Below are 21,104 nucleotides of genomic sequence, written 5' to 3' on the forward strand. Positions count from 1 at the left end.
TGTGATTACTTTGATGGTAGTGCAGTTAGAAGAAAACATAAAATTCCTATAAAATTTAGCTGACTGACAATTTTTAAACATTAGTCTTTTATTGTATAGTGGGAGACGCTTGTTTTAGAAACCAGTGTTGTGGAAGTGTGTACTTCTGTCTCCTTTTCAGGTTGATTCGTGAAAGATAACTGCTGTTAAAACTTGGGTGTGTATCCTTTGCTAGATATGTTGTGTTTGTATAAATACATGTTTATTAGTACCGATATTTTATAACCACTTTAGGTCTTTGCTGTCTTTTTTTTTTTTTCTTTGCTGTCTTTTGCCAAGTATAAAACTTTGCCTGTTGAGTGCATGATGTTATATTGATTAGTAATCACACCTACTGGATGGTCACATCTATAACACTATTGAGCTCATTTCCTAATAGCTTTTGTAAAAGATTGTTGTAGTCATCTTTTGGAACACAGCATCTGCCAAAATAAGAGCCTTATTTTAACTGAGAAGTGTCCTGCAGATATCTATGTATTTAACATGAAAGATTATTTATGGATAAGATGAGCAAATGCTTAAAGATCAGGAAGAGGACTTAGTAAAATGTCAACTGTAGTTCTTTTCACATAAGTATATATCTCACATTTCCCAGTTAGTCTAAAAATCAAAGGTGACATGTTGAAAGAGAAAAAAGAACACATTAATGATAAGTATAGCATCTGAGTGGGAAGACTTTGAGCACGATAAAAGTCTGATAGTTTTAGTAATCTTGGGAATTATTTATTTTAACATGCAGCACTTACGGATCCTGAAGCCATAAAACCTGGCTTTGAATTCTGGCTACACTTCAAAATAGCTGTATGAGCCTTAGGCAAGTTCCTTATGCTTGTGTCTGTTTCTTTGTCTGTTAAAAGGATTAGCCTATCAAATGGGCTAATAATACTTATAAAGTGCTTAGAGCATTGCCTTGTTCTTAGTGCTAAGTACCTGTTTGATGTTCAGTCAGTTCAGTCGCTCAGTTGTGTCCGACTCTTTGCGACCCCATGGACTGTGGCACGCCAGGCTTCCCTGTCCTTCACCAACTTCTGGAATTACTCAAACTCATGTCCATTGAGTCAGTGATGCCATCCAACCATCTCATCCTCTGTCATCCCCTTCTCCTCCCGCCTTCTATCTTTCCCAGCATCAGGGTCTATTCCAATGAGTCAGTTCTTCACATCAGGTGACCAAAGTATTGGAGCTTCAGCATCAGTCCTTCCAATGAATATTCAGGACGGATTTCCTTTAGGATGGATTGGTTGAATCGCCTTGCTGCTCAAGGGACTCTCAAGGAACTCTCCAACACCACAGTTCAAAAGCATCAATTTTTTGGTGCTCAGCTTTCTTTATAATCCAACTCTCACATCCATACATGACTACCTGAAAGACCAAAGCTTTGACTAGACAGACCTTTGTTGGCAAAGTAATGTCTCTGCTTTTTCATATGCTGTCTAGGTTGGTCATAACTTTTCTTCGAAGGAGCAAGTGCTTTTTAATTTCATGGCTGCAGTCACCCTCTGCAGTGATTTTGGAGCCCCCAAAATAAAATCTGTCACTGTTTCCATTGTTTCCCCATCTATTTGCCATGAAGTGATGGGGCCAGAGGCCATGATCTTAGTTTTCTGCATGTTGAGAAGTTTTAAGCCAACTTTTTCACTCTCCTCTTTCACTTGACATCAAGAGGCTGTTCAGTTCTTTGCTTTCTGCCATAAGTGTGGTATCATCTGCATATCTGAGGTTATTGATACTTTTCTTGGCAATCTTGATTCCAGCTTGTGCTTCATCCAGCCCAGCATTTCTCATGATGTACTCTGCATATAAGTTAATTAATTAAGCAGGGTGACAATATACAGCCTTGAAGTACTCCTTGCCCGATTTGGAACCATTCTGTTGTTCGATGTCCAGTTCTAACTGTTGCTTCTTGACCTGCATACAGATTTCTCAGGAGACAGATCAGGTAGTTTGGTATTCCCATCTCTTTAAGAATTTTCCACAGTTTGTTGTGATCCAAACAGTCAAAGGCTTTGGCATAGTCAATAAAGCAGAAGTAGAAGTTTTTCGCTTTTTCGATGATCCGACGGATGTTGTCAATTTGATATCTGGTTCCTCTGCCTTTTCTAAATCCAGCTTGAACATCTGGAAGTTCATGGTTCATGTACTGTTGAAGCCTGGCTTGAAGAATTTTGAGCATTACTTTACTAGCGTGTGAGAGGAGTGCAATGGTGTGGTAGTTTGAGCATTCTTTGGCATTGCCTTTCTTTGGGATTGAAATGAAGACTGACCTTTTCCAGTCCTGTGGCCACTGCTGAGTATTCCAAATTTGCTGGCATATTGAGTGCAACACTTTCACAGCATCACCTTTTAAGATTTGAAATAGCTCAACTGGAATTCCATCACCTCCACTAGCTTTGTTCGTGGTAATGCTTCCTAAGGCTCACTTGACTTCACATTCCAGGATGTCTGGCTCTAGGTGAGTGATCACACCATCGTGATTATCTTGGTCATGAAGGTCTTTTTTGTATAGTTCTTCTGTGTATTCTTGCCACCTCTTCTTAATACCTTCTGATTCTGTTAGGTCCAATTTCTGTCCTTTATTGTGCCCATCTTTGCATGAAATGTTCCTTTGGTATCTCTGATTTTCTTGAAGAGATCTCTGGTCTCTCATTCTGTTGTTTTCCTCTATTTCTTTGCTTTGATCACTAAGGAAGGCTTTCTTATCTCTCCTTGCTATTCTTTGGAACTCTGCATTCAAATGGGAACTCTGCAGTCATCTGATGCTAAGAACTGACTCATTGGAAAGGACCCTGATGCTGGGAAAGATTGAAGGTGGGAGGAGAAGGGGACAGCAGAGGATGAGATGGTTGGATGGCTTCACCAAGTCAATGGACATGAGTTTGAGTAAACTCCAGGAGTTGGTGACGGACAGGGAGGCCTGGCGTGCTGCAGTCCATGGCGTCACAAAGAGTTGGACACAACGACTGAACTGAATGGGTATATCTTGCCTTTTCTCCTTTGCCTTTTGCTTCTCTTCCTTTCACAGCTTTCTGTAAGGCCTCCTCAGACAACCATTTTGTCTGTTTTCATTTCTCTTCCTTCAGGATGGTCTTGATCACTGCCTTTTGTACAATATCATGAACCTCCATCCATAGTTCTTCAGGCACTCTCTGTTAGATCTAATCCCTTGAATCTATTTGTCACTTCCACTGTTATAATCGTAAAGGATTTGATTTAGGTTATACCTGAATGGTCTAGTGGTTTCCCCTACTTTGTTCAATTAAAGTCTGAATTCAGCAATAAGGAGTTCATGATTTGAGCCACAGGCAACTCCCAGTCTTCTTTTTGCTGATGTTTTTGCTTGATGTTACTGCTGTCCTTATATGTATTTTAAAGGATTTATGCTGTTTAAAGGATTTATACTGAGTGAAAACTGGGTTTAGAAAATGGCAGCATAATACTTCTTAAATTAGATTGTCCTAGAAAGCTAAAGACTAATCAAAAAAGGCATAGAACTATTAGAAAACATAGGTCAGTTAGTATATTCTTAGAAAGAAAGTGAAGTCATTCAGTTGTGTCTGACTTTTTGTGACCCCATGGACTTAGCCTGCCAGGCTCCTCCATCCATGGGATTTTCCAGGCAAGAGTACTGGAGTGGGTTGCCATTGCCTTCTCCAGGCTATATTCCTGACCCAGGGATTGAACCCAGGTCTCCTGAATTGCAGGCAGACCTTTTACCTTTTGAGCCACCAGGAAATCCTAGTATCCTCTTATTTTGTGGAAAATAAAGCTGGAACATAACTTCAGTTGAATTGTTAAAAGTAGCTTTGGTGTCTGTTTCTAGGTTTCCTGTTTGGCTTTCTGTGTTTCTTTCAGTCACAAAATTTTATCATTGAGATGGTATAGTATAGAGAAAGGTTTTTGGAATAAGGCATTTGAAGTCTCAATTCCATTGCTTTCTGGGTAACTTTGGGTACTGTGTCAGTTATCTGTTTCTGGGTGACGGCTCCAAAACTTAATTGCTTCAAAAACGATTTATTATTTCTCATGATTCTGTGGATTAACTGTACTCAGTTGAGGGGTTCTTTTGTTTTATGTGGAACATTTTGTTTACCGCATTTTTGATCTTGAAACAGAACAAGGCAGAAATCTATTTTTAGAACATCTTCTTTAAGTGAGATAATGTTTTTAAAAATTATTTAAGTGAGATAATGTTTTTAAAAATTATTTCTGTGATGTTGGCCGCTATTAAAGCTCAGTAAATGGTGTTGACTTTTATTTTATAATCAAAACATTTCAATTGTCCCTAATGTGAAGTGGCTAGCATGTCAGAGTCTCTTGGTTGATACCTCTTTGGCTCATGTATTTAATAAAGATATTTATAACAGAATGCTAACAGCTTCCACTGTTTGATCAATTAATTCATTGAACAAATGGATAAGTGAATTCCTGCTATATGCCAGGCAGTATTCTCAGTGCTGGGAATGTAGCATCGAAAGAATTAAAGTTGTTTCCCTCATGGTTTTATATTCTAGTAGGGGAGGGGAAGACGTAATAAGGAAGCCTATCAGTTGGGGGCAGGTGCTATAGAGAACAGTAAAGCAAGATAAAGGAGGAGCGGGAAGTATGCGTGCTGGCAGGGGCTTACCCTTCTGTTTAAGGTGGTAAAGGAAAGCCTTCCTATCAGGTCTTTGGACAGAAACACAAAATAAGAATGCAGAGATCGCGTCTTGCGTTCCCCTCTGCCAGGAACCTTCTCCTAGATAAATGTAAAGATTTGGAGGCAGCAACTATGATTAGAATCAGTAAGGAGGCCTGTACAGGTGGATCAGGGCAAGCAAATGGGATAATGGTAGGAAATGTTAAATAGATTTCCTGAGGGCAGAATCCCGTCTGACCTTGTATAGATCATTGTGAAGAATTTGGCCTTACTGTGAGGCAGGAAGAAGCTGCTAGGAGGTCTGAGGCGAAGCGTGATGTGGCATGACTTGTGTACTAAGTGGATCACTCTGGCTGCTAAGTTGAGAGTAGGTGGTAGAGGACAGGGCAGAAGCAAGAACAGTTAGGAAGCTTGCAGCAAGAGATGCTGGTGGCTTGGATTGTGGTTTTAGCAGTAAAGGTGGGGCAAAATGGTCCAATTCTGAATCTGTTTTGAAGATAAAGTCAGTGGGCTTTGCTGATAGTTGTGAAAAGTGAGAGTCAGATTTGATTCTTACACCAGTTATGTGCCTGAGAAATTAGGATAGAGTTGTCATTTCCTGAGATTGGGAAGGCTGGAGGAAGAGTGGATTGGAGGGAATTGTGCAGATGTTTTGAACATGTTCAGTTTGAGATATCTAATAATTGACAGTAAGAGATATTGAGTAGACAGTTGGATAGGGAAGTCTAAAGTTGGGGGAGAGACATCTGGTTTGGAGATGCACATTTGGGTTTAAGAATAAAGGTGATATTTAAAACCGTGTGATTGTATGAGGTCACCTAAGGGAAGTGAATGTAGGTAGAGAAGACAGGTATCTAAAGGCAGCCTTGGGACAGCCCAGAATTTAAAGGCTGTGGAAGTGAGATGGAACTGGAAAGGAATCTGAGAAGGGAGTGCTGGTGAGGTAAAGAGAGCAGAGTGGTGTCCTGGCAGTCAACTGCAGACTGTTTAATGCAGGAGAGCACAGTCAACTGTGTCAGATGCTGCAAGCCAAATAAATCAAGGATGTGGCAATGCAGTGGATGATGGTGACTTTGACAAGAGCTATTTTGGTGGAATGATGGGGTAATGAAAGCCTGATTAGAGTTGAGTTCAAGACAGGGGCAGAGTTGGAGGCAGCTTTTCTTAATAATGCTTTTAAGAAGGCCTGGTTTAAGGGGGAACAGAGAAATGGATGATGGCTGAAGGAGGGTATGTAAACAAGAACGTTTTTTCTTTTTTCTCAAAATGGGAGATATGGGAACAGTCATATCTTTATGTTGGGGGTTGGGGAGAGGGAGGGAGGGAAGAAGGGAGGGAGAGATTGGTGATGAGAGAGACTGGGAAATTGGTGGAATGGTGTACTTCAGTGAGTGAGCATGGCTGCCTTAGATAAAAGTGCTGACAGATGCAAGTGGGCTAGTAGATGTGGTGGTGAGAATGTAGAAGTTTCTTTCAGATATCCCCCCACCCCCGCCAAATAAAGTTGGATGCAAGGACAACAGTCAGGAATGGGGATAGGGAGGAGGTGATGGTTTGAGAAGAGAGGAGGTGTGAATTAGGACAGTGGGAGTATGAATAAATTTGTAAATGTATATGCTGTTTTACATTTTACACAGATTCTTTTACCTAGTCCTTTAGATAATTTTCAGAGTATGCTGCATCAGTAAAACCCATTTCAAAAATGAAAATACTAAGGCTTGGGTAAATGGTGGGATTGCTAGGTGTCTAAAGTGTTTAAAATCTAGCTCTCTCTGGATGATTTTCATTGTTTGAAATCATGCATCCTTACCAGACTCAAAGACTTGTCTTCCCAGAACTTTCTGCATAGTAGCACTATAGCAAAACAGTCTTATGAAATTTACCCTTAAATTTACCCATGACCCCATGCTCTTTTTATATTGGGTTCCCAGCAGATGGTCAAGAAGTTGTTACTGTTATTATTTTTCAGTGCCCTAGAGGTTTGAAAAAGAGGTGTAGCACAAGATTAGCTCAGTTGTAAAGCCTGCTGCACTGAAAAATCAGCAGTTTCTTTAACACTAGCCCCCTGTTTCCCCTTTTGGATATATATTTCATCAAAGGCATTTTCTTCCTGTACCATTCAGTTCTCTGAGAAAGTGATTGTTTTTGGTGTATAGCTTTTCTGCTCTGACCTTCTTCAGCCCTGGAGTACATTCTTGCTCAATAGCCTGGTGAGGTGGCATGGCTTTTCCTGGTTAACTTTTCATTTTTCATATAGCTGGAAACTGGAAACAACCCAAATATCCATGAATGGATAAGTAAGTTTGGTATACCCATACAATGGAACATCATTCTGCAATAAAAAAGGAGTGCTGGTACATGAGCAACATGGTTGAACCCCGAATGAAAGAAGCTCGCCATAAGACATCACAGGTTGTACCATTCCATTTGTGTGATATGTCCAGAAAGGCAGATCTAAAGAGACAAAGGAGATTTGTGGTGGTCAGTGGCACCCCACTCCAGTACTCTTGCCTGGAAAATCCCATGGACAGAGGAGCCTGGCAGGCTACAGTCCATGGGGTCTCAAGAGTCGGACACGACTTAGTGACTAAACCACCACCACCAGAGAAGTATCATCGAAAGAAGCCAGGATAACTGTAGCTCTCATTTTTACTGAGTGATATCCCTGACAGCATCATTAGAGTCTGGCCCTTAGTTTTGTCATTTCAGAAATTACTTGATCAGTGTTCTAGACTTAACTAGACCTGGGTTGTTCCTGTCACTAAACTCTCAAGAAACTGAAATATATCAGCATTATGCTAGTTTTATTAACTTTAGTGAGAAACATTAGGCAGGCTAAATAATCAAGTTGGCCTAACTATTGTATTTTCTGTATTTGAAAAAATAGGTTAAGAGCCATATCATGGTCACCACTTTATTGACGGCCTTGAAATCATCACATGATCATAGCCTAATGGCATTTGCCAGGATAATCCAGGGCATCTTTCTCTTATAAGAATATATAACTGTTCCTCAAACTTGACATATTGAGTTCCTGAACTGAGACATTCTTTTTCCCAACAGGGCTAGGTTTCTCTGCCAGTAATTGAATTTTCAACTTAAATAAAAATGAAATAAAGTAAAGTGTTCAATTAATAGTCATCTTTTCTGAGTGACAGTATTTCACCATGTTCTTATTTGAACTATCTACTGCTAACATTCTTTCTGAGTTCTCTAGCAAAAGACCCACAGATCATTCAGAGTTTAGTTTACCCACTTAAAAAAAAATTTTTTTTTAGCTTACCCACTTTACCTAGATTTCATATCAGTATTTCAGGGCTTTAGAAAAGTAAAAAGGACTTGGTTTTAATGAATATTGATAAGTTTTATTAGTCACATAGCAAAAAAGGAAACATGGCATTTTATGCATAGCCTTTCTTACCGTATAACCTAAATGTTTGAGTTTGTGGATTTGACACTCGCCTTCTAATTGTGTTACTATTTATAGAGTGGTGAAGTGGTTTAGTTGTGCTCTCCACCCAGTGGACGTGTTTAGTGTGCGCCTGGCCTGTCTACAGAAGTACACATGTGTCTGTTCCCTGCTGTACCCTTGGCACACCACTCACATTACAGGTGCTCAGAAGGGAGTTAAGGTGGATAAGAAAAGAAGTGGAAGAATTTCCTTTAGGTGTAGAACACAAGGTTTATTTTGAGAGTCGTCCATAAATCAGACTTTCTGCTATGGTCATTTATATTTAAAAGTATATTTAGCCCAGAGAAATAATTTGAGAGCCAGTTAAGATATATTCAGAAAACTAAGCTTTATTCATTAAGTTACAAATGGGTATATTATTGTTTTGTGCATAATTTGATTTTTAAAGTTTATTGTATTGTAAGACTGGCTGGCTGAGCTCTGATATCTCTGGCAGTTTCATCTAGATTGTAAATGCTTGAAGGTGTTGTTTCCTCACTTTTTCACATGTGATGATGCATACAGAAAATATAACATTCTGTGGTATGCTGTGGTAAACTGGAGAGAATTTGTACGTTTGACTCAGACTTGGTGAAGAAATATATTGCATTTTCTTTATGGTATTTATGTTTTACAAAATAAAATACAAAAGCTTTGGGGAAGATGGCTGTGGCAGCGTTCAGATCCACTTCAAGAGAACCTGCTGTGAAGAGCAGTTAGCTGCCAGCCTCCACCTGTTGTGCCTGTTAGATAACGCAGCAGTGCTGGGCAGAGGCCCATTCCTCTGGGCTGCTCCCAGCCAGTGACCAAACACTGGGGGCCCTAGAGCTACGCTGTTCTAGTTTGATGGGGACCTACTCCAGCAGATAATTTTTGCCTCGAGACTCCCCATTGACCCTGCCAAGACTCTTCTCTTAACAGCACTGCAGTCGGATAGAAGTTCTAATTCTTCCTTTGCCCCTCTTTCACAGCTGTCAGAACTGCTTGAGGTCTGAGGCTCTCTTCACCTACTCCTGCTTCATCTCCCTCTGTATCCTTCAAAGACATTTTCTCCCCAAGAAATTTTTTTTTTGCACATCTCATCTGCTTCTCAGGATTTTAAACTGATCCAATAATACATAATGAATTTGTATAAAATTTGCAATTAAAATTCTTTTTAAAAAATGAGATATTTGAGTTTGCTTCCCTAAATATAACTTTTGAATCTTAGATTTTGTGTTTGAAATGGTTTTATACAATTTGTAATCAAGATTTTTAAAAAGATAAGTCTGTATTCTTATCACGGTCAAAGTGGCTCACTCTCTGTTGCTGCTGCTGCTGCTAAGTCGCTTCAGTCGTGTCCAACTCTGTGCGACCCCAGAGACGGCAGCCCACCAGGCTCCCCCATCCCTGGGATTCTCCAGGCAAGAATACTGGAGTGGGTTGCCATTTCCTTCTCCAATGCATGAAGGTGAAAAGTGAAAGTGAAGTTGCTCAGTCGTGTCTGACTCTTAGCAACCCCATGGACTGAAACCAGGCTCCTCTGTCCATGGGATTTTCCAGGCAAGAGTACTGGAGTCGGGTGCCATTGCCTTCTCCAGCTCACTCACTAAATGGTAGCAAATGGCAGAAAGAATTCATCACTCTTCGTCCACAAGACAGAACTCTAATTGTTGACCAGATTTCAAGCAGTTTTTGTCTCTTTAAGTTGTATGTCCTAAATAGTATCATTTTGTTAGTTTTCTTGCATTACCAAATACATTGTTGAAATTTTCTATAGTAGTCCATTTCAAGTCTTGTGAATTTTTGTATTAATTATTTCAAAATAACTATGAAGCCCTTACACACAGCTATAGCTCTATTAGCCTTACTGGCAAGTCTTTAGGATTCAAATTAATACATGATTAACTATTACTAGTTGATCTCATTTACTCCATACTTTTTGAAACTAGCTGCCTTTTGCTTTGAACCTTTTGAAGTATAGATTAGTATATACTTTATAAACTCTTGTGTTCATTTCTCTCTCTTTCTGCCTAGACCTTTATTCTTCCGATGCCTAGTTCAGACCCACATTTCACACTGATGCTTTCTTTCCTTTGTGTGAATCAACCTGTGTTGGCATGACTTACTTAAGAAATGTTTATTGAGTGCATATTTTCTGCTATGTTCTGTGTATAAACTAGTGAACAAAAAAAGGATAAAATCTTGTGAATATGATAATAAATATAATTTAGGGTAAACCTTTCTTTCTGTAGTAGTTTAGCATTTGATTATATCTGAATATAATTTACATGTATATATCTACACAGTTACAGAGTTAAGTAGTCAGAAGAGTGCAGGCTTTTTATAACTATGTTTTAAGGTTCTTTTTGGAGAAGGCAATGGCACCCCACTCCAGTACTCTTGCCTGGAAAATCCCATGGACAGGGGAGCCTGGAAGGCTGCAGTCCATGGGGTCGCTAAGAGTCAGACACAACTGAGCGACTTCACTTTCACTTTTCACTTTCATGCATTGGAGAAGGAAATGGCAACCCACTCCAGTGTTCTTGCGTGGAGAGTCCCAGGGATGGGGGAGCCTGGTCAGCTGCCGCCTCTGGGGTCACACAGAGTCAGACACGACTGAAGCGACTTAGCAGCAGCAGCAGCAGCAAGGTTCTTTTATTCCTCTTAGCATCTCCCCATGACACTTACATGTTTTTAACAAGTACTGTGGATTAAGAATCTATTGAATTTTAAATATTAATTACAGCAGAGATATTCAGGAGTAGAGTCAATAGATTCTAAATCTATGGTAGCAAACAATTTATCTTTTGAACTTATTTCGAACAGAAGAACTGTAGGGAGGAGATGGAATCGTCTTTCCATTGGGTTTAACTATCGAGTCTTAGGGCTTTGGTTCTTGACTTGTGTCATGTATTGGAATCAGCTGGAGAGGTTTAAAAACCACTGATGCCTTTGTCCCATCCTCAGAGTTTCTGATTTAATTGGTATGGGTGTGGCCAGCACAAAAATTGTAATGTGCAGCCAAGATCTAGAACCACTGCATTAGGAGATATAACAATCAGTACTCTTAAGTTTAAAAAAAAACTGGCAGAAGGAATTTTTTAAACTGTATTAAATAAGTATACTGAGAGATCCTGGGAACAGTGCCACCACATTAGTAATGAGGACCTGTGTTGTTCATTGAAGGAGTTCCGACTGGTCAAGTCTGGGAAACTTAGAGCATCAGAATAAGTAATAATAGTAATGAATTATAACCCATTGAATAAAATAGGAATCCATTATACTTACATAGGTAAATACATGGATAAATTGAAATTGGATTCCAGCCTCAAAGTGAAGCCCCACAAAAAACTTGATTACAAAGGGGAAAGAAGAAACTTGATAGTGAAGAAATCTATCAGATACCGTGTTATCAAGTAATCAAAGTGAACATTATCAATAGTGCTGCAAAGTTTTGTACCACCTGATAGCATATAATGAGGAAAACTGTCACTTTGCAAACATTTCTCCCAAAGATTTATAACCTGGATCTAATGATGAGAAGATGTCAGACAGACCCATACTAAGGGATATTCTACAAATAACTGGCCTGTAATATCTTATGCCAGGGTCCTAGAATCAAGGAAAGACTTGAGGGACTCTTCAATGTTGGAAAAGCCTTAAAGAGATATGACAGCTAAATGCAGTACATGATTCAGAATTGGGTTCTTTTGCCATGAAGGACATTATCTGTGCAGTTGGCCCAACTTGCAGTCTAAGGCTTAGCTGGTGAAAATGTATCAGTATTTATTTCCTGACTTTGATGATTATATTGTGATTATTAGGAGAGTAATCTTGTATGTACGAAATACAAAACATGCCATTATTTGGCAAATTACTCTCAAGTGGACTAGGAAAAAGTATTTATTGTACTGTTTTTATAACTTCTCTGTACCATTGAAATTGTTCAGGATAACCATGATTGTATGACTTTGGAATTAGAGAACTGTATGTGAAACTTCTCTTAGAATGTTAATTTTCTTATGGGAAAGTCATGGAAGTAGCAATATAATTTATCTGAGAATTGTATCTTTCATGGAATACATTTTCCAGTTAATCAAAGCTCTTTTAAGTGCCAAAATGCTTTTTAACTGTTTTGACGTACTCTGTATTTTTCTGCCCTTTAAGGCAGAATATAGTGAACTTGGTCTTGTCTGTTTTGGAGAACAAATAACCCAGTTTTATTATTATCTTCTGAAGTAATACCTCGGTCTAGATCCCTGGTTAGTCTTTGGGGTTTGGTCTGGTTTGGTTTGAGTCTTATCTTCAGTGTCTGGTTTTCAGTTCTGATGTCATGGTGTGTGCGTTTAATCATCTGTCAGTTCTCTTTCTAGTGTGGTACTTCTGCTGTCATCTCAAAAAACAAGATCTATGCTTTTCCTTTTTTTCTTTTCTTTTACTGTCATGTTAATAAAACTTAGATATTTCATCATAGCAGTGTTGTTCTCATGTTGTTGTTGATTCGTTGCTAAGTTGTGTCCAACTCTTTGTGACCCCATGGACTGTAGCCCGCCAGGCTCCTCTGTCTGTGGGATTTTCTAGGCGAGAATACTGGAGTGGGTTGCCATTTCCTTTTCCAGGGGATCTTCCCAACTCAGGGATCAAACCTGGATCTCCTGTGGGTGAATTCTTTACTGCTGAGCCACCAAGGAAGCTCCCCATTGTACTCATAGCATCCCTTTAAGTTTAATTCAGGATTATGGTTAGGTTTGAAAGAGTTATGAAAAATGATGAATTACTGTGAATAGATGATTTCTCTCTGATTTTATGAGCTTTTCTTTGAATACCAGATGAATTGGATAATTTTACAATCATTTTTTAAATTTTTGAATTTCAGAGCTCCGGAGATTATATTGGGGTTGCCATTTTGTGAAGCCATAGACATGTGGTCACTGGGATGTGTGATTGCAGAATTATTCCTTGGATGGCCTCTCTACCCAGGAGCCTTGGAGTACGACCAGGTAACAGAACTGTCATGATAATCCAGTGGAGTTGGTAGAATGTAAAGGAAAACAATAGACTTATAGGAATGCATTTCCCCAGGCATACAGCACATGTGAAGCTCTTGTTGGAATAAAATGGCAAAACCAGGGATCTTATGGAATTGAAATTTAAGATCTCAAAACAGAATTTGATTTTTAAAGTGTTTTCATGAACAAAGTTGTAATTTCATAAAGTTGTAATCCACATGCCTGAAAACCAGTTTTGTAAACCTCTTGGGAGAATTTTTTTAGTCCCAATTTTTATATTGTAGGTATATATACACAAGGCTGGACTATGTCCATTTAAATAATAATGCTTTGCCTGGGGGACAGATTTTGGTGATGGATGAAATGTCAGCCTGTCCCAAGAAATAAAAGGTGTCGTAACTACTGGTCTTAAGCCAGCACCTTTTGTTGGTCTTAAATAACTCAGTCACCTGACCCTCTTTAGTATTTTTCACTGTTTTTGATGGTGCTGAAAGTCTCGCTTAAGATTATTTGAAATGATTCTCCATAGAATCCATCGAGGCGCCTCATTACACACTTTTCATGGTGGTTTTCAGGTATGTTCATTAGTCTTTTTAAGCTAATAGACAATATTGGTTGCTATTCTCTTGGTTTTTATTACCAAGATTGTCGTTTGAAGTACTTTTCTTCACTTTTTGAAAGGGTTTTATAGCATGCCTCCCTTATTAGAAAGAGATACATACTCAACTCCTATTTTAGTGAAAAATGTTAGTCAGAATTAACAAGGGTTACATAAATTTTGTTTGGCTTATATTTTTATTTAAATGATATACTAGTTAACTTTTAGATACGAAAAAATAGGAAGTAGAACATTTTAAAAGCACACCTGGCGTAACCAGCAAGATAGCTGATTTCTAGGGTTTAGCTTTCTACATAAAAGGGGATATGAGAGGTAGTTAATTTAGTGACTTAAATGTTGCTGAGACTCTAAAAATCATTTAATATTAATTATTAGATGTTATTGTTAACTTTAATCTCATCCTCTTCCAAAGACTTTCTACCCATGAAACTTCCTTTAGGCCAGGTTTTTTTTGTTGTTTTTGTTTTTACTACTCTAACTTTCCCTCTCCCTGTTCAACATACCTCTTAAAAGACCATTTCTGTAAAAATTTCCATAGATTTTTACCTTCTTTCATCTTTTAACCCAGTCATTAACTTTGGTTCAGATGCCAAGCTAACTAGTTTTGAGAGAATTAATGATCTGATTGAGAAGTCCCGAAACGCCTTAGCTGCTGACGTCCTGAGGAACCTGTCAGATGCTGGAAATACACCTTTGACTTTGTGGACCATAATTTATGGCACGCGTAGTCCTCTGAAACAGTACACAGCTAGTGGAAGTAAAAAGATGGATTTGCTATTTTACTCTGAATTTGGACCTTATAGTTAGTTGTCTTGGACAACTCATGTTGATACTGAAAAGGACCCTATAAATTCAGTTTTTCTAAAATCAATAATAAACTTAAAAAAGCCAAAAGTGAGAAAAAAAATTGTTATCTGATCCAGATTAACAATATTTTCAGAATGTGTATTATTTTAATTCCAAAAGGTCATAATAATTGAAAAAAGTTATTAGCATGCAGCATCAATAGTTACACAGTTATCAACCTAGTATTTTAAAAGTTATTTTCCAAAATAAATGTATGCAAACCAATAAGAATGATGGTTTTGTTGTTGTTGTTCCAGTCTTAGACTTCATACTCATTTTCAAATATGATGCTTGCTTGGTTTTGATAAATGCCTGTTTTCAGGGCTATCCCTTGTCTTCCTAATTTGAAGTTTTATTTTTTATTTTTTATCCTAAATTGGTTTTGGACTCTGAAATGCATTTTTGCATTAAAATGTTCACGTGAGTGGCATTTTTGTTGTTGTTGTTTTGGTTGTTTTTTTTTTTTACTTTATGTGGTTGAATTTCATAAAATTTCCTCAACTCCCTGGATTATGGTCATCTAATCAGGATGTGGGAGAAGGCAATGGCAACCAACTCCATCCATGCAGTCCATGGGGTCGCTAAGAGTCGGACACTTTTCACTTTGATGCATTGGAGAAGGAAATGGCAACCCACTCCAGTGTTCTTGCCTGGAGAATCCCAGGGACAGAGGAGCCTGGTGGGCTGCCGTCTATGGGGTTGCACAGAGTCGGACACGACTGAAGCGACTTAGCAGCATCAGCAATCAGGATGTGAAAGGGCATTGCTTCTCTCTGTTACCTGTTTCCTGTTCTAGGCATCAGCTACTGTGATATACTTGGATACCCAATTGAGGCACTGTTGCTATTTTTTTTTTTTTTTTTACTTATTTTTTGCCTTTCAGTGGCAGTGCAGTGGGCAGTAGTAGTAACATTACTAACTAATACTTATTGAATTCTTTTATGTGCCAGAAACTGTCAACACTTTAACTCATTTAATATTTACAACAACCCTATGAAGTTTTATAGATGAGGAAGCCAAGGTGTGGGGAAGTTTAATAACTTGCAGGTTTAATAACAGGTAGTCTGAATCCAGAAGCTATGCTGTTAGCAGTCGACTGCCTCTACACTACTTCATGGATAATGATACTTTCAGGGCAGTAAGAGTCCAGCTGAACCCTGCTCCAGTCTGCCCTGACTCCCTGGCACTAGCTCTCTTCCGGACTCCACCTCCACCCCGCCACTGCCAATCTGTTCTCGCTCAAAGAGGGTTTTCACTGTCTTTATATTAGTTTCTCAAATTCATCAACCTCCACTGGTATTCTGTCTCCAGGTTTGAGTTCTAGGGAAGGAGCCAGCAGCCTCTGCTAGTTTATGATTTTTCCCTGTGATAACATTTTGTACAAATATTTCTCTCTCAAATTGTATGTTGTACTAGATATTCTTCTTCTGTTTTGCTTTTAATCATAACATTGCTTTTAACAGCAGGAGTGTTCTTATATTACAAATATTATCAGTATTGATTATAAAGAGCAGAAGCCCAGCCAATTAATTTGGAAATTCAATTCATCACAAACACAGAAATTCTATATTTTATATCCCTTGCAACAGCTTCAAAATATTATAAGTCAAAGTTGATAGAACCAAAAAAATGGAGACAAACCCATAATCATAAGTAGAGATTTACAGTGCATTTCTTTCTGTAATTGATAGAGAACATAGATAGAAAAAATCGGTGAGAATATGAATGATTTGAACACATGATTAACCAAGCTGACCTGCTAATACAGGCGTAGAGCACTATGCCCAATACAGCATGCAAAAGTGTAGGTTACATGTATTTTAAGTGCATGTGAAACATTTACACAAATAAAGACTTCTCTGAAATGTGTTGTAATATCTCTCTTAACCCTTGTTGATGTGTCTTTTGTGTAATCTTTATTTAACATTCTAACCCAAAGTTTTTTCCCAGAGGTGAAAGAGAGTTAACATTTTACCTATAGTTATATACTTCAAGGCCAGATTTGAGTCACTAGGAAAAACTATTCAGATTATTTTAATTCTTTATTATGAGCTTTCTGTTCTGTTCCTTTGATCATCTGTGTCATCTCTTGAAGTCTTCCAAAGGCAATTACTTCTTTGAATTTTGGATTATACAGCTTGCCACTGACCATTTTTTACATTATATTTTTCTCATATGCATTTATTTCTGTTCGTACACAATTGTATGTACTGTGTTTGTTTAGAGACCGCTGCCTCATGAATTGGTACTGTGCTTTGGATCCCTTCCTGTGTTTATTGTAAGCGTACTGTCTCATTCGTGCTATATGTACTGAATTTGACTTTTATTTACTGGGAAAATGTCAATATCGTTCAGGACATTAAATAATATTTTAATGGATGAATGGCAGTATTTACTTGATAAATGTTGATTGGTCTTGCAGAATGTTTGTTAGAGTTTAGATAGAACCATATCCACAATGGCTAAAAGCCTGAATTTATATTCAAATTTTATTACGCTTGGTAATATCAAATTATATCTTACGTAAGAAAAATAAAGCTCCCTATTTCAATTCCAGGGTGGGGTGAGAATCTTCAGGGAATTCTATTTCATCACGCTATTCAGATCTCAAAGAGCCTTTCTCGAGTAGCCTCAAATAGAGTGCATTTATTTATGTGTGGTGGTGGTGGTTTAGTCACTAAGTCGTGTCTGACTGTTGTGACCCCATGGACTGTAGCTGCCAGGCTCCTCTGTCCATGGGATTCTCCAGGCAAGAATACTGGATTGGGTTGATATTTCCTTCTCCAGGGGATCTTCTCAACCCAGGGATTGAACCCTAGTCTCCTGCATTGCAGGCAGATTCTTCACCAGCTGAGCTGTGAAGGCAGCCCCATTTATGTGTGGACTGTCACATAAATCCAAGAATGAGCTTTACTGTGACTGGATTTTTTGAAGTCTGGAGTTGAAGGTGGTTTTGGATTCACAGCAACACTTAGAAGAATTAGTAGGCATTGGTAGAATCTCACTTTGGTGCTAGATCATGAGTATAATTTAGCTGCTCTGTAAGTGCTTTTATCTGTTCTGATTCTGACTTGCTGCTCAGATTTTCTGCTTACTCTGGTTACGTTAGCATAGTCATCAAACTCTAGCTCTGCTTTATGCCCTTCAGCTCATCCGCCAACGGTGTCTGGAGTTTCTTAGTTTATGTTTCTGACATTGTAAATCTAATTTGCTTAGCTTAATTCTAGTTGAGTTTACAAGGCAAATTGCTTCTAAGTCTAGTCCCTGCCCTTCATCCACTGGGGATGGGAGGGGCAGATAGGTGGAACACGTTCTCTCTCTTCAAATGACTGTCAGGCATTAGGACCAAAAATAACTTGCAGGTTTGTTTGCTGTTTTTTCAGTGCTATCTCTACCTCTAAGGTATATTAACTGCTCTATTGGGTTCTTCTAGCACTTTATTTTCTTCTTTATAATGGCACGTCCTAGTTTAATTGCATGTTATGGGCTTAAGTATTTATCTCTTTTACTGAATTAATGCTGTTGAAGAGTGACACCATATTCTATTAATCTGCATGTCTTTGTCGTAATAAATGCCCTGTGTATGTTTGTTGAAATTGATATGTTGAGCACCTTCCCTACTTTGAGAGACTCTGATGCAGCATCCGGGCACTTCCCATTTTCTCGTTCCGTAAAACAAGGAACTCAGGCACTTGGGATGCCGAGTGAGGGAAAGGCACTGCGCTTTAATGAAAGGAAACTAACTTGTAAGGTGAAGATTTTAATGACCATTTCTTGTGAAATTGGAGATACAAAGAAAGATACATGAACATAGACTGTCAGGAGGCACATAGTCTAGCAGGGAAAACTGACGTGTAAAAGTAATTGTTTTGTGTTATGAGTACATTAAAATTGCTATATTCTAGGTGTGGTGGTAGCACAGAAGATGACGATGGCCTCTGTTTTGGTTAGGGAGAGCTTTACAAAGGAGAGTTTCTTGAATTGAGTCTTGAAGAAGGAACAGTAAAAGATTAGCACGTTGGCTTGGTCAAGTGGCAAGGAGGGAGAGGGACAGGGACGTGATAAGTAGGAGTTAGAGAGCAATCTCGGCAAGACAGACTGGCTCATGCAGGGTTCAGCAGGTGCTGGAGAGGGCAGGAATACGGAATGTGTGAAGAGCTGGGAAGAGAGAAAGTGGGGTGGGGTCAGGGGGGCTTGTATGCCACAATTAGAGATTTGGAATCCAGCCTGTAGGCAGTAAAGTAATTTTATACAGAGAGTAACAATCAGATTTGCATTTTACCAAAGTGGCTGTTAGCAATTTCTTGTTCTTGGCAATGTGAATAATGAATCGGGGATGAGTGGATGGGGTTGGGGACTGCATGGACTGTAGCCCACCAGGCTCGTCTGTCCATAGGATTCTCCAGGCAAGAATACTGGAGTGGGTTGCCATTTCCTTCTCCAGGGGATCTCCCTGACCCAGGGATCGAACGCATGTCTCCTGCATTGGCAGGCAGATTCTCTACCGCTGAGCCACCCGAGAAGCCCATTAGGGAGGCATGTAGACTAATTAGGAGGCTGTAGACTGTGAGACTGTATAACTAGAATTGAAGAAGACCTGAAAGAGGAATGGAGAGGAGGGATAGTTATGAAAAATACAAATGAGATAAAATGGTTAAGAGTTTTGGTTGTTGGAAAGAGGGTGATGTGGGAGAGGTACTTGTCAGGCCTCAATTCCAGGTTTCTGTCAATTTCAGGTTTCTGATTCAGGCATTGTGATAGTGATCACCAAAGGGGAAGTACCTGAGGTTTTAACAGATTTAAGAAAAATCAGTTTAGAATGTATTCACTTTGAGGTACCGAAAGGCGTTCCAGATGGAAAGTTTCACTTAAGCAGTTAAATCTCCAGAGCTAGAGATAAATATTTAGACATAGAATTAGAGATAAAGCTATGGGGGAAGGCAATTAAAGAGTGCCAAGAAGTAGGAAGACAACTAGAAAAGAATGATGTGGAAATGAAAGGAACAGTTTTTTAAGTGAAAAGATAATAGCTAATAGTGTTAAAGTAAGATAAGGTTTAATATTCAACTATTAAATGTTTCAGTTAATGACAGGACATCACTTACCTTTATCGTTTTGTGAGAGTAATAGAATTCTAATTGTTGTGTGTTGAGCTTAGAATGAAAAGGAAACTATAGATTATTAAGACTTACTCAATTAAATGTTTCAAATAGTTAAGAGAGTTTTTTGTTTTTAGGCTGGAAGATATTAAACATTTTTGTAGGTTGAGGGCAAAAATCTCATAGAGAAGAAGTAATAGAAGATGCAGAAGAGGATAGAGTAGTTGTCTTCTAGGTTTAAAGAAAGAACCCTGTGTTTTCAAACACAATTTCAAGGGGTTAAGCCTCTGTTTATTTCCTGTGCTGCCCAGTTGTTGAGTTGGGGAACAGATATTTGAGGGGAACAGTTATTTTAGGGCCAACTATGTATCAGACACTGTCATGGGTGTATATGTAAGGAAACAGAACAGACTCCTTCCTACTTCTACTGCAGAATGGATAAGGAAGTACAAGGTAAATGTGCAGAATGTCAGATGGTAAAAAGCACTGTGGAGAAAAAGACAACAGAGAAGGGGAGGTAGGGGTACTGAAGAGGGGAGAGCTTGTCCTTATTTATTGGTGGGTCATAGAAGGCCTCATGAATAAGGTGACATTTGAGCTGAGAGCTGAAGGAAGCAAAACACAGCCATACAGATGCGTGGGGAAGAGTGTTCAAACAGAATGGTATTAACTTCAGAGGCCCTGAGGCTGGAGCTTTTCAGTGTCCTCCTGAGAGAGCTCATCTGTGCTTGTGTCTCTTCCCCTACTGACCCAAGCACACATAGGTCATGTCATAGATGCATGCACGCCCTCCAGTGTTCCCATAGTCCTGATTTACCCAGTCAGGTTAACTTGTCACTGAGTCAAGTAGCTTGTCAATTTCCTGTGTAGATTTCTTCAGTTTCTCCAGTGGTTTCCCAGTATTACCTCTGAGATTAAAATCAAGCTTCTTAACCTATCGATAAAACCCTTTGCCTACAAGATCAATTTCGTCTCTTGCCATTTCGCCCTTTGTGAACCTCAGTCTCTCAGTGTGTGGATATATTCTTTTTATTTTCCATATTATAACCTTGAAAATGTTATTTGCTCAGTTGTGTCTGACTCTTTGTGATCCCATGGACTATAGCTGCCAGTCTCCTCTGTCTATGAGATTTCCCAGTCAAGAATACTGGAGTAGGTTGCCATTTCCTTCTCCAGGGTATCGTCCGGACCCAGGAATTGAACCCGCATCTCCTGCATTAGCAGGTGGATTCTTTGCTGTCTGAGCCACTAGGGAAGCCTTGTATCATAATAGATCATATTTCTCCACTCCTTCAGGACTAACAAACTATTTATTCTTTACTGCCCGATTTGAGCAGAACTTTATATGACTACCATTATTTTATGTGTCTCTTCTTTGCCTTCTCATGATGCATGCCTTTATTATACCTATATTACATATATT

General features: G+C 38.9%; 1 protein-coding gene across 8 annotated transcripts in view; it reads left to right on the forward strand.

The window, feature by feature from the left end:
* The window catches only part of HIPK3 (homeodomain interacting protein kinase 3), an 83,475-nt gene that overhangs the window by 43,227 nt on the left and 19,144 nt on the right, over positions 1–21,104 (forward strand). For all 8 annotated transcript variants that reach the window (XM_061381079.1, XM_061381083.1, XM_061381084.1 and 5 more), the window contains exon 3: positions 12,985–13,108. In XM_061381079.1, the coding sequence (XP_061237063.1) occupies positions 12,985–13,108 (124 nt within the window). The remainder of the gene's footprint in view (positions 1–12,984; positions 13,109–21,104) is intronic.

The sequence above is a fragment of the Bos javanicus genome, chromosome 15, assembly GCF_032452875.1.
Source record: "Bos javanicus breed banteng chromosome 15, ARS-OSU_banteng_1.0, whole genome shotgun sequence".
Lineage (NCBI taxonomy): Eukaryota > Metazoa > Chordata > Mammalia > Artiodactyla > Bovidae > Bos > Bos javanicus.